Here is a 16603-nt window from a genome sequence, read left to right as displayed (position 1 = left end):
AGGGAAGGGTCAGAGAGAGAATCTTAAGTAGGCTTCATCCCATGACCATGAGATCATGACCTGAGCTGAATCAAGAATTGGATGCTCAACTGACTGAGCCACCCAGGCGCCCCTACTCTTTGCTGTCTTTTATGTGTCTTTTTCTTTTCTTTTTGAAAAAGTAATTGAGCTTTTTTTTTTACCAAATTTAAGTGATAAATAACATCATTGTACAGCCATTTATAATTTAGCTGATTTTCTTGTGTTTGTTATAAAAATAAATATTACCCAATTTTTGTGAATGTCTAAAACTCTAGGCACTATTTAGTGTAACTCTGAACCCCTCTTTTGTATAACTGAAAGTCTATGTGCTATCACTAAGCTGTTTTTTCCCTAATATTAACTCTGACCTTTTGTTCATTTATTGAATATTTATTTTTGAGAGAGAGAGAGAGAGTGCGCGAGTGTGTGCGCACAAGCAGGGGAGGGGCAGAGGGGGGGACAGAGGATCCAAAGTGGGTTCCATGCTGACAGCAGAGCGCCCAATGCGGGGCTTGAACTCATGAACCATGAGATCACGATCTGGGCCAAAGTCAGATGCTTAACTGACTTATCCGCCACCCAGGCGCCCCGTGAACTCTGACCCTTTAATAAATAAGATGAACCGAGGGTGGAGTGGTTATTAATTAGATCCAATAATTTGGCCCTTCCATCCATAGATAATAATAGAAGGAGCCCGAATGGGGAGACAGGAGAAGAGAGCTTTCTGGTCATGTTTCTTCTAGTGTAAATCGGCCTGGATGATCTCTAGGATAAGTCTTTTGTAATCTGGATAATGCCACGGAAAGAGGCTCTCCAGATGGTGGCGGCCTTTGTTCTCCCATTCACTTTGTTTATGTACACAGTACCATATTTACCCTCCCACAGACAGAGTTCCTGCCCCAGAGGGGAACACCATTGAGCAGTATCGAATTTGGCTTATTTGAGCGCTTCCTTCCGATAATTGCTCTTCCTTCTTTGACCACAGAGGGGAGTATTGGGATTATTTAAAGGTACTTAAAGTTACCTCACAAAAAAGACAAAAAAACTTAAGTGTTTTAAATATTAAGTATTTTCTGAGTCTTTCAGGACTGATTTTCCTAGATGAAAGTTCTGTCACAATACATATTTACAGAATGGATGAAAGGGTAACCCAAGCTTCTTTTAACGATTTTATGCAAGGTGACTGTGTAACCTAAAAATAGAAGCAAAAACATCTACCCAAGTTAGTGGAAAGTTAATTTTTGAAATGTATGGCAGTATAACTTTACCTTGTAATACCACAGTGAGGAAAGACATGAAATTATTTTCTTTGGTCTAGAGAGAGAATTTGCAAGCATTCTATGTTTGGTAACCTTCAGGTGTGAAAGAACCATAGTTTTGATACTGAGTAACTCTCATCCTTTAGTTTATTGTATTTTAGGTATACTTTCCTAGGCTTATTGAAAATTACCATGTTTTATTTGCAGAATATATGATGTGCTCATTCATTTCTATTTCAAGGAAAGTAAATTTTAGAAAATGTTTTTGTCTGGATTAACATTCTTAAGTGTCATAATTCGTTGCTTCTGGATATTTATTATATGCCTCTGTAATATCTTCTAATGTGAATTACTAAAAAAATCCTGCCTCATGTTTTAGTAGAGATAGTTTAATCTGTATAAACAATATAGTTAAACTACTGTGACAGAATGAAATTATAGCTTTGGCTCTCAGAGACGGGTAACATCTCTGTTGTTCATAAAGTCTGTTTTCAAAAATGCTCTTCAGTGTGCTTTTAAGTTTAATTTAAACATTTTCCTGGCTTCTTTTCATGTTTACAGCTAATATTAAGTATGCTTTCACTCACTTTCAAAGAAGGTTGTATTGTTTGATACATGGATTTGTTGTTGTTGTTTTTATTTTTAAGGTTACATTTTGGACACTTGGATTTGTCCTCTCTCATCCCAGTGTCCACAAGACCATTGTGGAAGGCATATCTTCTGTGTTTGGCACAGCAGGTACTAAACCTGAATTGAATTACACAGTTGAAGAGATATCTGATAAATATGCGCTTGTCACATGTCACGGGCAAACCTAAGTGCCCAGAATTTTATAGAAGTTGAACATAATCCAAAATTGAACACAGGATATAAACTGATCAGGTAGATTCCTAGAATTTATTTACCGTCCAGGATTTTGGAGGTCATCTAGTGCAACCCCCTTACTTTCCAAATCATGAAATAAGTGCTAGAAAGATTGTGATTTGCTTAATTTTCCTACTTAAATGCAAGTATATATATACTTGCATATATATATATATGTATGTGTGTGTGTGTGTGTGTGTGTGTGTGTGTGTATGTATATATATTTATACTATGCATATATATACATTTATACTGTACATATGTATACTTGAATGCAAACGTATATAGGCTTTTTCTTCAAATATGTGTATATCTTTATATTGTTTTCAAATATGCTACTCACTAACATGCCTTTAAGTTTAACTTAAACATTTTCCTAGTTTCTTTTTTTTAATTTTTTTTATGAATATAATTTATTGTCGAATTGGCTTACATACAACACCCAGGGCTCATCCCAACAAGTGCCCTCCTCAATGCCCATCACCCATTTGCCTAGTTTCTTTTAATGTTAAGGGCTAATACTAAGTCCACTTTCATTCACTTTCAAAGAAGGTTGTATTGTCTGATACATGGGTTTTTTGTTTTTGTTTTTTTTTAAGGTTGCATTTTGGACACTTGGATTTGTCCTTTCTCATCCCAGTGTGTATGTGTGTGTGTATGTGTGTGTGTATATGTATATGTATGGACACATATATATGTATATACACACATATGTGCAGGCTTTTTCTTCAAGTCTCTTGGACCTTCAAACCTCTTGGCCCTTCCGTTGTTTTTGGAATTCAGGATTTTCCAGATTTTTGTAAAAAGTAATATGGTGCATATATTACATAACAGAGATGTCAGGTAATGTTTTGTCACTAAAGGAGTTGTTTCAAAAGTTAGAGTTAGAGATTTGGGAGGGTTCGGACTGTAGATGGGGATTGCCACCTTGCACTTTTTAGTTCAGTTTGGGATGCTTGTCATCTGTTTTAAAAAGCAGAAATAAGCTTGAATGAAGAGAGCGCTCAACCCCTTGTTTATGTAGCATAATTTGACCTGTTTGGAAGTAGCATCTTTTAAAAAACCTCAATATGTCAAATTATGTATTCTGATATAAAAAGAATAATAAGTGACTTGGAAGAAAACAGTGTAATAATAGGACGAAAGTCTGATGCCAATAGATAGTCCTGCCCCCCACCCTCACCATTTCATGATTGCTGAAAATATTTTCTTTGCAATGTTTTCTTTATTTTCTACTGCTTCTTGTTGAATTAAACCAAAAATCAAATAGGCTTAATCAACATGACTGTCTAGGCAATACTGTCTCTGAGCCTTGAGTATGAATAGCAGGTATTGGGGTTGGGTCTACAGATATGGTGAGGGTTAGAATCACTGAGCACCAACAATGCTAACAAGTTAGATTTTGGAGATACGTTAGTGAATACAAGACTACTTGCCCTTATGGGACTTAAAGCTACAAAGTTAATGGAAATGTGCATGCCTGCACATCTACAAAGGATAAAAGGGAATGTGTCTTTGATTGTCTCATATTCACCTTTACCGTTTCCTCACTGGAGTCTTCTCCTGACTTAAGGTTCTCCAAAGTCATAATCTGACAGAAAAATGTTCCTTCAAACAGCAGTACCAGTGTAATAGTTACATCTATCAATGTCTTCAGTTTATAAGACTCTTGCAGAATTGAAACAGTTTATCTAAAATATCAAATGTTCTTTGCTGTGTGTATACGGAACGATTCAGAATCCGTTTACGCATAAGATGTAGTAGCAGCTCAGGAATTTAGAGGTGAGAGACCACTCACTCTTTGAAGGTTGATATCAAGGAGGATATCTATGTGTGACAACGAATTCTGTCAAAGAAAGCACATTAGAGTGCATGGAACAAGAATCTGACTCATACGGCAGTTCTCACATTCTTAATGCTCTTCTCTGTTACAAGATCACCACTTCTTTCTTGGAGATGTCCTTAGTGACTTGGATGCCTCTCCACATCTCTGTGGCCTCAACACTCACCACTAGAGCCCATCCCAGGCATGATGGTCAACTTTCTTATAAAATAAGTCTCAGGGTAAAAGTCGCTATTGAATAATTGGTCCTTTGTATCTGGCTTCTTTCACTTGGCATAGTATTTTATTTCATATCATGTTATTTTACATTAATTGATTTTCAGATGTTAAACCACCCTTGCATTCCTGGGATAAAGCCTACTTAGGCATGTGTATAATACATATAACTTTTATGGATATAAAATATCCATAGTGTACATATACATATATTTATATCCATATGACATTTGTAATTTTTATGTTGCTGGATTCAGTTTGCTAGTATTTTATTAAGGCATTTTATATCTATATCAAAAAGGGATATTAATCTGTTGTTTTCTTTCCTTGTGATTTGTCTGGGTTTGATACCAGGACACTTTTGGCTTTATAGAATGACTTAAGAAGTATCCACTCCTCTTACGATTGTTCAAAGTGTTTGTGAAGGAGTGATGTTAATTCTTCTTTAACCATACGATAGATTTACCAGCAAGGTGATCTGGTGCGGAGATTTTCTTTGTGAGAAGTTTTTAATTAATTCAACCCCTCTACTTGTTATAGGTTTATTCAGATTATATATTTCTTATTGTCTTTAATTGAAATAAAGCTGACACATAACATTATATTAGTTCTAGGTGCACAATATAATGATTTCATATACGCATGTATTATGAAACAATCACCACAATAAATTTAGTTAACACCCATTATCACACAGTTAATTTTTTTTCTTGTGATGCAGACTTTTAAGATCTGCTCTCTTACCGACTTTCAAATACATAATACATTGTTACATATTTATTATACCATTGCTGTACATTCCATCCCCAGAAAAACGTGGGACACTTCACAAATGCTTGTTATCCTCGTTCCGAGGCCATGCTAATCTTCTTTGTATTGTTTCAAATTTAGTGTATGTGCTGCCAGAGTGAGCACTCTTTTTTCTTGAGTCAGTTTTGTGGTTTGTGTCTTTTTAAGGAATTTGTCCATTTCATCTAGGCTATGTGACTCGTTACATTCATATTATTGCCTGTAATCTTTTTTATGTTCATAAAACCACTTGGAAAGCATCTCCCTCTTTTGTCATTTTAGTGATTGTGTCCTCTTTCTTCTTTTCTTGGTCAGTGCAGCTAAAGGATTCTCAGTTTTGTTTTCGAAGAACTAACTTCTGGTTTTGTTGCTTTTATTTTCTCGTATTGCTTTTCTATTCACTACTTCTTTTATTTCTGTCCTGATCTTTACTCTTTATAATTTATATCCCTTTATGTTGATAAAGGGATATTCTTGATTTTGTTCTTTAAACATAATTTTTCTTACAGTCTTTGAACACGTTTTAAAATATCTGATTTAAACTCTTTTTTTTTTTTTCTTTCTCTTTTTAGTAAGTCCAACATCTGGTTTTCTTCAGGGATGGTTCCTACTGATTGCTTTTCCCCTTGTGTATGGCCTGTATTTTCTTGTTCCACGTACTTTTGCGTATTTCCCGTTAAATGTCTTGTAATTTTGTGTTGATAATGGGACACTTTAAATAATACAATGTAGCAGCTCTGGAAATCAGATTCTCCTATCTCCTCAGGGTTTATTGTCACTGCTCCTTGTCACAGCTCTTGCTTGGGTGTTTCTTTATTGACTTTGGTTAACTAATTCTGTAAATTTTGCATTATCATGTGTGGCCACCTGTGTTTCTGCTTGGTTAGTTTAGTGTTCAACTAATAGCTGGATGAAGACTTCCTTACACTAAGAACCAATAAGACTCCTCGGTTTGCATGTTTTGGATTTCGTTTGCGTGTCGGATCATGCCTTCAACACTCCGCTAGGCAGTAGGCAGCTCTGCCTTCATGGTCACTTGCACTGACACAGAGCCCCAAGGTCAGCCATGAGTCAGACCTCAGAGCCTTCTCAGGGCTTTCCGGAGCCTGAATAAAGCCCCAGGCGTTTGTACTGTCCTTTATAAGCACACATTTCTATAGTCCCAGGAATACACTGGACCTCTGCAAAGCCCTAGGACATCTCATTCCCTAGCTCTTCATTTCACTCCTTTTGATTTGCTGTTGTGTGTCCCAACTGTTGTCTATTGCCTCGGGGAGCTGCAAAGTCCATCATCTTTAAAGGTCTCCAACCAACACCCCAGGGGAAAAGACTTACTCCGCTGAGTAAGTTCCAAGTCCAGTCAGATAAAGATAGTCTTGTAAGTGGGACCTTTGTAGGGAACCCTCAGACAGGCCAAATAACGAGAATTCTCTAGGAATGAGGTTTTGAAGGAGTTCCAATATCATTCTGTCCCCTCTGATGGCTGTTGAGCTGCTGGTCTGCACTGTGATTGTAGGTGATTGGTTTTTAAGGCTACCGTGGATCTATGGCGAGAGGGATGGGAATAGGGCACATTAAAATGTCATTAAGCTTGCTCTTCTTACCAAGATTTAGCCATTTTTCTTGGATAAAAACCCCCTGGGTTGCTGTAAGCTTTGGTTAATTTCCAAAGGTCTGAAAAAGTTGATTCCGGCGATTTTTATCAGATGGTTCATTGATTTTAAAGAGGGAGTTTTGGGAGTCCTTTGCCGCTTTTGCTGACATTACCCTGCACCAGAAGTTTTAAAATTTCTTTTAAGAAACCTTTCAAATTCATTGTTAACCCGTCATTCATCTATTTATTTAGCTGCTCTTCAACTCGGTTTTGAGGGTGTCAAGGCATTGTGTGAAAATATCAGGGCTATGAAGATGAGTAAACTGTGGTACGGGCTCTCAAGGAAGTTCATGAATGAAGTGTACTTTATTAAAATGAAAACAGATTTGGAAGTATCCAGAAGATGTTAGGAAAGAACAAGGAATGTTTACATTGTTTCTTCGGAGGTGTGTACCTGTTGATGGATTCTGTAGGTTTTCTATGCTCAGAACTCTTTTCCTTGTCCTCGTTCATGTTTTAGTAAGCTTGAATGTTATTTCCTCAGGTCTTTTCGGCTTGCCCTTTCTGAAGTCACTTTCTCTAACTCACTCTTAGTGATTTTGTGACTCACCTCACTATTTCCTTCATAAGAATGATTATTTTGTTTATTAGTCTGTCTATCTATCTATCTATCAATCATCTTCTGCCTTTTTCATCAGAACATAGCCCCTCTAACAACAGGAATGATGTCTATCTTGGTCTCTATGGTAGGTATCCCCAGCTGCCTAGAGCCAAAATTACTCAACAAATATTTTCTGAATAAATTTAATGAACAAGTATAAGAATATAATTTTTAATTTATTTTGATTTTTTAAAAATGTTTATTTAGTTTTGAGAGAGAAAGAAAGAGACAGAACGTGAGTGTGGGAGGGGCAGAGAGAGTGGGAGACAAAGAATCCGAAGCAGGCGCCAGGCTCTGAGATGTCAGCACACAGCCTGATGAGGGGCTCGAACCCACATACCGCGAGATCATGACCTCAGCCCAAGTCAGATGCTTAACCTACTGAGCCCCCAGGCGCCCCTGTATAAGAATGTATTTTAAGAGATGAATGTCTTAGTTTAACTTTCATTGGCAGCTCTATCATCCATCCCAGTAGACAGTTTATATGAAATGAATATTTTATGTAAAGAAGCTTTTGATGAGTTTCTGCACTTGATTTTTGAGTTAGAAGAATGCTAGTGTCAGCTAATATCTGATCAGTACTTTGAGACACTGAGTAGTCTCAGGTCCAACTAACATTTCTCTAGGGTTTTGAACTCTGTGCAGAATCTTCTTACCTACGATTTTATTGTATCCATTGATCGTGGGTGAAATATGCATTACCAAATTATTAAGAATCTGATAAAGAATATTTTGTTTTGTTACAGAGTTTTTGGGCATTCCTGGAAATTAGTCGTTTTGTTTTAAATTTTAATTGTTAGATCACCAGACATTATGTCAGTTGCCAGTCATAACCTCAAAAACTTAGTCCAAATGCAGGGGTCAGAATGCCTGGGTTCAAATCCAATCTGAGATACAAACTACTGGTTAATTCCTTATTCAGGTTACCAAATAATAATAATAATAATAATAATAATAATAATAATAATAATAAATTCTTCTTCTTCTTCTTCTTCTTCTTCTTCTTCTTCTTCTTCTTTTTTAATGTCTATTTACTTTTGAGAGAGAGAGAGAGAGAGAGAGAGAGAGAGAGAGAATGAGCAGGGGAGGGGCAGAGAGACAGGGAGACACAGAATCTGAAGCAGGCTCCAGGCTCTGAGCTGTCAGCCCAGAGCACGATGTGGGGCTTGAACTGTCGAACTGTGAGATCATGACCTGAGCCAAAGTCGGATGCTCAACCGACTGAGCCACCCAGGCGCCCCACGTTACCAAATTCTTTAAGCCTGTTTCTTCTTTAGACAAATGGCAAAATAAGAGTGCCCACCTAATGGAGTTGTTAGGAGAATATGGCAAATATAAAGCAGACAGCACAATATTTGTCAAACTATAGTCGTTTTATGAATCTTAGCCATGACCAAAACTGATATAACCTATATCAGTTGTATAAAATTTTACAATCTTGTCACATCATGATATTAGTGACTGTTATGACTGAGTTTTTCTACATTTAAGTATTAGCATTTCCTTTTAAAATGCCATAGTTTTCTTGAATGTTTACAGCAATAATTGAATTATTTTGTATCAGTTGGCCATCCCTTTAAAGGGACTGAATGCAGCAGAAATATATCATGAAGACATTTCTATCTAATATTATCCTAGAGGGTAGAAACAATAGTAACAATAATGGCTAACAGACCCAATTCCAATTGCTTTTTTTTTAATTTAAAAAGTTTCTTTAATGTTTTTTATTGTTTTTTTTTTGTGACAGAGAGAGAGAAAGAGGGAGAGAGAATAAGAGCAGGGGAGGGGCAGAGGGAGGAGGGGAACAGGAGATCTGAAGCGGGCTCTGTGCTGACAGCAGGCCCAATGTGGGGCTCCAACTTGCAAACCGTGAGATCATGACCTGAGCTCAAGTCAGATGCTTAACCAGCTAAGCCACCCAGGTGCCCCTCAGTGTCCACTTTTTTATATCACTAACTCTTAATGCAAAGCCTGGGTTGGTAGATCTGATTGGCAAAGTCTTATTTTCACATCCTAGCTTCCCGGGAGGCAAGGGGAGCAAGAATCTGGCATTTTCCAGCTCTGTGATGGTAGGCAAGCTTCTGCTGAAACATGGGGTGCAGATATTGCATAGTCAAAACTAACATGTATTGACATGTGTATGTAAGTAATGGAATATATATCTTTATATATGTATGTGAGTATAGAAAATAAGCATATTTATTATATTACCATATAAGTATATTTTTATAAATGCAAACACATTTCATAAATATAATATGTACCTTTATATCTAAATATTTGTGTACATACACACATAACATCCCTTGACTATTCCCAGGTGAGGTGACCCCTTGCTAACAAAGTCCATGAAAGCAGACAAAGAACAGTTAAATCTTCTCACCTTTCTCATGTCACTTTGTACTTGTATAAACTATGAATTTTCAAAAACAGCGCAATAATTGACTGACACACCTTTGTGCTGCCCAAAGTCAAATGCTCATTTTTTTTTTATTAAAAGTTTTTTTTTGTTTATTTCAAGAGAGACAGAGAGAGAGGGAGGGGGGGAGAAAGAGAGTGAGCAGGGTAGGGCAGAGAGAGAAGGGGGAGAGAATCCCAAGCAGGCTCCACACTCTCAGTACAGATCCTGATGCGGGGCTCAAACTCATGAACCGTGAGATCATGACATGGGCCGAGATGAAGAGTCAGACACTTAACTGACTGAGCCACCCAGGCACCCCTAATCTTCTTTATCCTGTGTATCTAAAAATTCACACACTTGTAGTTCAACCAAACTTTGTGTGTTTTGATAAAGAAAGAGGAGCTTTTGTCTTTGTTTTTTTCTGAATCTCTTCCTCTTCCTAAAGGGTTTTATCTATTCTCAATATAATGAACATTGCTCTTTGTACCCATAGAACTGTTCTAAGAAGAAAATTAAGTTATTCATATTTTTACGTTAACATTAAACTACATATTATGCCATACTTGATTTTATTAAAGTATTTACATTTTAATTTGTATAATGTCATTCCATTAACCCACCATTTTGGTTTCCTTTTCTTTTTTATTTTAGTTAAAACGTAGGACTACAGGTTTGTTTAGGTGCTTCTTGCATTTTTAGCTTCATTGTGCTTTGTATTCTCTAGATAACTACTAAAGGACTATAGGATCACAGAAGATTCACCAACGCAGCATAAATACTCACATTTATGAGCAACTGACCAAAAGCAAGTTCAGGCACTCACATTTGGGACCTGTTTAGGCTATTAAAAAGCAATTTTCTTTTCTAATTTTGGACTCCCACGGTGAGGGTCTGCCCACCAGGAGAGGGTCATTCTATCTTAAAAACAAAACCCATAAAAATGCAGTTGAAGTCTTTAGCTGGTTATATTGGCCCTTTCTACCCTTTTTTTTTTAATTTTTTTAAAAAACTTTTATTCATTTTTGAGAGAGAGACAGAGCACAAGTGGAGGAGGGGCAGGGAAAGAGGGAGACACAGAATCTGAAGCAGGCCCAGGTTCTAAGCTGTCAGCACAGACCCCGATGCAGGGCTCAAACCCATGAACTGTGAGGTCATGACCTGAGCCAAGTCGGTTGCTTAACCGACTGAGCCACCCAAGCACCCCATCTACCTATTCTTTTTAATGTAAGGGAGCATTAACACTTTTTTTTTGCATTCAGTTTTACTGTGCATTAATTTAAAGGAAAAATTAATAAAACAAAAAAAATTTTTTTAATGTTTATTTTTGAGAGAGAGAGAGAGAGAGAGAGAGAGAGAGAGAGAGAGCATGAGCGGGGGGAGGGGCAGAGAGAGAGGGAGACACAGAATCTGAAGCAGGCTCCAGGCTCTGAGCTGTCAGCACAGAGCCTGACGTGGGGCTCGAACCCACAAGCTGTGAGATCATGACCTGAGCCAAAGTCAGACGCTCAACTGACTGAGCCACCCAGGCGCCCCAATAAAATTTTTATGTTAATATACAAGGAACCAGATTAGTAATAGAAATGCACCTACATAGAAATGATCCCTGTCTTACATGAAGTTATTGTTTGTGTATTGTGAAAGATACATTACCAGATTTTCATGGGATTAGAGTCACGAACTTGACTTACAAGTTTCAATCTGGTCGCTCACCAGTTGTGTGACTTTGGATATAAGAGAAAACTTACTCAGAAACAACCAATAATGTTTTTTTATTCCCTTGTGTTCTGATTTAGCAGCAATCCTGACTGGGGATGCATGGTCACTGACATTGTCCAAGTGGCCAGATGCTCTATTACATGGTGACGTTGACTCATGTGGCTACACTCACCATACACTGGTCAGAAAAGGTTCTGTCTCTGCCCCTAATTATAAACAAGTATAAAAATTAGTAGTGTGATAAATGAAGTTCAGAACTTGTGGTGATGTTCTAGGCAAAATCCATATTGTTTGTATTATTACAATTAGTTCGTTGGTTTTACTTCATTGCATTTAAACATTTTCATTTATTCTTGAAACCCCATCTGTACACTTCTTAGCTATATTATAATATGTGTACAATTTCCCTCCACTCGAGCATGTCTCCATACTATCTTGCCAACCAATAACAACGTTCTTGGAGGACTCCATCATGACATGTTAGAGACCCAAGTCCCTCCAGCTAACTGAAGAAGCTCACTCTCATTACCCTTCTGCAACCTGCCAGGGCCCAATGGCTGATAGCCAAAGTTGTGTCTGTGATAGATTCTTGGCCCTTTGTTGCCCAAAATATTGAGAAAAAAAGGTCAAGTAGCAGAACCAAGGTCACTTCAATGGAGTCATGAGCAGAGGTAAGTTATTTAATTAAAAAATTTTTTTTCTCCACTTCTACTGGTTGCTTGAGAATATGTACTTAATATAGAGGTTTTTGGAGGCTGTAACTTATCATATAGAAAATTTCTTGCATAGCCTTGTTTTCCTTTGCTAGTCCAACTTTTTAAATACTAGAATGGCAGGCCCCATGCTCAGTATGGAGCCTGCTTAAGATTTCTCTCTCTCTCTCTCTCTCTCTCTCTCTCTCTCTCTCTCCGCCTGCCCCTCTCAAAAATAAAAATAAATTTTAAAAAACAGTGGGGCACATGTCTTGATTTTGGGTTGGCTCAGGTCATGATCCCAGGGTGGAGGGATTGAGCCCCACATTGAGCTCTGTGCTGAGTGTGGAGCCTGCTTAAGATTCTCTCTCTCTCTCTCTCTCTCTCTCTGCCCCTCTCCCCTGATCACATTCTCTCTCTAAAAGTTGTTTAAAAAATTAAATAAATAAATACTGGAATGGACCCAGCAAACATTCAGTTATGCTGGAATTTCTCACAAACTACTTGTCATTCATCAACCTTGAAGAACATACATAGGTTACCTAAGAAAGTGTTTATTAATACAGGATATTCCATCTAGAACTGTTCTAGTCCACTCTGAATATATAATTTTGTTACCCTCTTTTTCCCTTGACCTTAAAGACCAAGATGGTGTCACTTTAGAACTCAAAACTTGTTACTTTCCAATCCACTAACTTAGCTGTAAAGATCAGGGTGAAACTTGAACGTAAGATTTTTGGCCCACGATAGATTTCCCGGGTGGATACATTTCCTCCTACATTTTCTGCTTCTAATACCTGATTGCATATCTTCTGGTACTCTAAATCAGGAGATTTTGTGTGAAATCACTCTCTCTTTTATTGCCTAGCTTCAACAGGCTGAAAGAGATAGCTATAGATCATTTGATACCCTGTTCAAATTTACAAGCTTGGAGATAGGTCCCACTCAGGCGCTTCTCATTTTATTAAGTGTTTCATGTCTCACTTGGTGGGCACTGTTCATCCGCTTTACTTATCCTCTACATTTTTCATTCTGACAAAGTTCTTTTTTCCAGGTGTTCCGTTAGAGAATTATTCAGGCATTTGGATGATCTTCCTTTCCCTTTAGCAAACACTGAGGTAAAGGCCTTAAGATTGGGTTGACATCTCTCCAGAGAACACCATCTAAAAATTCATAGTCATTATGTAGAGTTTTTAAATAAAGGGCATTTCTAGGTCAAAATATATTTAACATTTTATAATCTACCTACTGTTGTCTTGTGTACTTAATCTCTCTCTCTTTTATTTATTATCCATTGGACTATGTCCTTTATTCCTTGAAAAAGATACTGTAATTATAAAGCAGGCTTCATTTTATATTCCAGTAAGTAGGGAAACTGATAACCTCTTTGCAATATATGAAAGAAATATTTCTGAAAATAACACAAAATACTGTTTTTTTTCAGAGGAGAATCTTATATAGTTGACTTGGTATAGTGACCTTAAGCTTTTCTCAAAATGATAGAATGGGATTTGGGATATTTTTATATGTGCATGTAATGGAAGAAAGGGTGGGGAGCATCAGTCCCTTAGTTATCAACTCCTGATCTTACATTCGCTAATAATAACCTGTTCTAAGCAACCTTGCATTCATTCGTTGGTATCTTTCTCAATCCGTTGTCATCACTGCCTCTTTTTAACATACCCAGTCTATGGTTATGAATGTCGAACTGAAGCCACTGAGCAGAGGCTACTTCCAAAAGATTATTGCTGATAATATTTCAATAGACGTCAAGCAGAGTACCGTGCACCGGTCATTGATCCCAGAGGAGGACTCTAAATGCTTCTGCAGCTTGGTATCAGAGTCTTTAGGAGAAACACAAAGCAGTAAAGCACTGGATGGAACACACTCCACTTACATACAGAAGAGACCGAGCAGTGGGTCTCTCCCTAGCTTACCCTCTTGTGCCTCAGTGGAAGGAACCGGGTCCCTCTCCCCTTGGAAGACAGATAAAACAGTGGGGGCGGCCAGACGTCAGATGGTGCACATGCTTTAAGCAGAGACAAAGGAACTTTCACTGTGCCTACCGCAAGGAAGGATACTCCCACCCGAGGTGATAAGACCAGCACAGGCTGTATGGGCTCTTTATTCTTGGTAAGGAGTAATCCAAGCCCAAGGCCCATTCTTACACAGCTGGGTTGGAGTCCAAGGACTGGGCGCATGAGACTGACTTTCCCAATGATAGGAACGTGCCTCTTTGATAATAAAATTTTATCCTAGATCCTTCAGATGCCAAAAAGTCATGTCTACCGCTAGAAAAGTCACAAGAACCAGACCTGGAAGGTCTGAAATGACTGAGGGGTTTGGAAAAAGCTGGTGGCTAGAAGGGGTGAGTGAAGCCATGGTTTGCCAGCCTCCAGCGACAACCCCTGAAGCCCCTAGTGCCCATATTCACAGAATCTGTGGACAATCTCTCAGCTTCGTCTTTGCTTTCCCATCTGTATCCACTTTTCTCATCTGTATTCACTGCCAGTGCCTTAAACTGCTTTTTTTTTTAAGCCTTCCTATTCATTTTATATCTGTCCTTCCTGTTCATTTAACTGGCATTTGTCTTGCATAAAGAAATTGGGTTAGGACATGACCTATATAGAGGAATTAATAACATTTTATAAAAATATACTTTAAACAAAACAACCTAAATAAAGAAAAAAAAGCACACATGTTCCTGGACAGAAGGGTTTAATATCATGAAAATGCCAACCCTTTTCAAGTTACTATATATTTAATCAAGTTTAATGAGAATTCCAATGGATTTGGAGCGGGGTAACTAAATGACTTAAATATGTTTTGAAGAACAAGTGTAAATAAAAATAACAATTACTGGAAATATAAATTAGGCCAGTTTTGTCCTACCTCATTTTAAAACTTATTTATAAAGCTGCTATAACAAAAGAGGACACAGTTGGGATACAATTGATTGGCATAACCCTTATTTGTTTACCTTTTGCCTACAAAAAAGCAAATTCACAATCTTTTTTTTAAAATTTTTATTTACTTATATTTATTTATTTATTTATTTAATATATATTTTTTATTTTATATATTTATTTTTAACGTTTATTTATTTTTGAGACAGAGAGAGACAGAGCATGAATGGGGGAGGGTCAGAGAGAGGGAGCCACGAATCTGAAACAGGTTCCAGGCTGTGAGCTGTCAGCACAGAGCCTGATGTGGGGCTTGAACTCACGGACCGCGGGATCATGACCTGAGCCGAAGTCGGCCGCTTAACCGACTGAGCCACCCAGGCGCCCCCACAATCTTTTCTTTCAAGACTAAAAAAAAAAATATAGGAAAAGGATCATTTTTAAAATTCTCTTTGACATTCTTGAAGCAAAAGTTTTTAAACCATCAACGTTTGCAATGAATTAATATTCTAGAAACCCGCAGTCCTTGGAGACACTATACCTATAAAGAATTTATAGAAAACAGCAGTGAACTAAAAGCCCTTAACTTTGTAGGCTACTATGTACTTCATAGTCTTTCATCTACCATCACCTCACTCTTGAATTTTCTGCCAATTTACAATCTTTTCTCACAAAGTTTTGTCTCACAGAACATGTATAATAAGGCACATGTGTAATGTGCATGGACAGTCATGAAGTTAATATTTTGTAAGGAAAAAAGACCCAAAGACTATATCTTTTTTTCTTTATTAAAGAAATATTGGAGAGAGAACACAGAATACCTACTTTTTAAATCATGTTTTTGAAGGATTTCAACACAACAAGCTTATAGTTTGCTTGATATGTTATAGTTGCTTGTTATGTTTGAAATACAAGCTTTGTGGGGCGCCTGGGTGGCTCAGTCGGTTGAGCGTCCGACTTCAGCCCGGGTCACGATCTCGCGGTCCGTGAGTTCGAGCCCCACGTCGGGCTCTGGGCTGATGGCTCGGAGCCTGGAGCCTGCTTCCGATTCTGTGTCTCCCTCTCTCTCTTCCCCTCCCCCGTTCATGCTCTGTCTCTCTCTGTCTCAAAAATAAATAAACGTAAAAAAAAATTAAAAAAAAAAAAGAAATACAAGCTTTGTATTTTCAAAAAGGGTCCAGATATCTTATCTTTTGCATATATTTTCTCACCTCAGGAGCTTCCCTGAGTGGACCTCCTTCTCTCAGCCTGTTCCTCATATTCCAGGGGCTTCTGTGAGATACCTGAATGAGGCAACAGGATATAACTCAGTTCCAGGGATCTCTTCTACTCTTTCTTTAATTAACTCATTATCTTTTTCTGATCTTTTTGCTTCGTGTGCGTGCGTGCGTGCGTGTGTGTGTGTGTAAAATCATATTTACTTCCTAATTATTCTAGGTGCCCAATAAGCTCCCATTCTATATCTTCAGACGCCATAAATCCAGAATCACCCCCTACTACGTGGATAAGGATCTGATCCTTCTCCAAGAGGGAGGAGAAAGAGACAAGAAGATAGGAAAGGAAAAGGGGAGGGGGAAGGACTAGAGACCAGAAGAGTGTCATCCATGGTGAGATGGATTCCTAAACAGCTCAGCTCTCTGACAC

The 16603-nt window shown here is 37.9% G+C and overlaps 1 protein-coding gene and 1 non-coding gene across 4 annotated transcripts in view; one reads left to right on the top strand and one right to left on the bottom strand.

The window, feature by feature from the left end:
• Positions 1 to 16603, top strand: part of CYP39A1 (cytochrome P450 family 39 subfamily A member 1) — a 95689-nt gene that overhangs the window by 31741 nt on the left and 47345 nt on the right. For all 3 annotated transcript variants that reach the window (XM_003986216.6, XR_006597807.1, XR_006597808.1), the window contains exon 7: positions 1928 to 2018. In XM_003986216.6, coding sequence (XP_003986265.1) covers positions 1928 to 2018 — 91 coding nt within the window. The remainder of the gene's footprint in view (positions 1 to 1927; positions 2019 to 16603) is intronic.
• On the bottom strand, positions 5014 to 5118 carry LOC111560635. Its single transcript, XR_002742638.2, has one exon. It is a non-coding gene; the product is annotated as a U6 spliceosomal RNA (small nuclear RNA).

The sequence above is a fragment of the Felis catus genome, chromosome B2 (genome assembly GCF_018350175.1).
Source record: "Felis catus isolate Fca126 chromosome B2, F.catus_Fca126_mat1.0, whole genome shotgun sequence".
NCBI classification, from domain to species: Eukaryota; Metazoa; Chordata; class Mammalia; order Carnivora; family Felidae; genus Felis; species Felis catus.
This window is presented reverse-complemented; position numbering and strand designations above follow the sequence as displayed.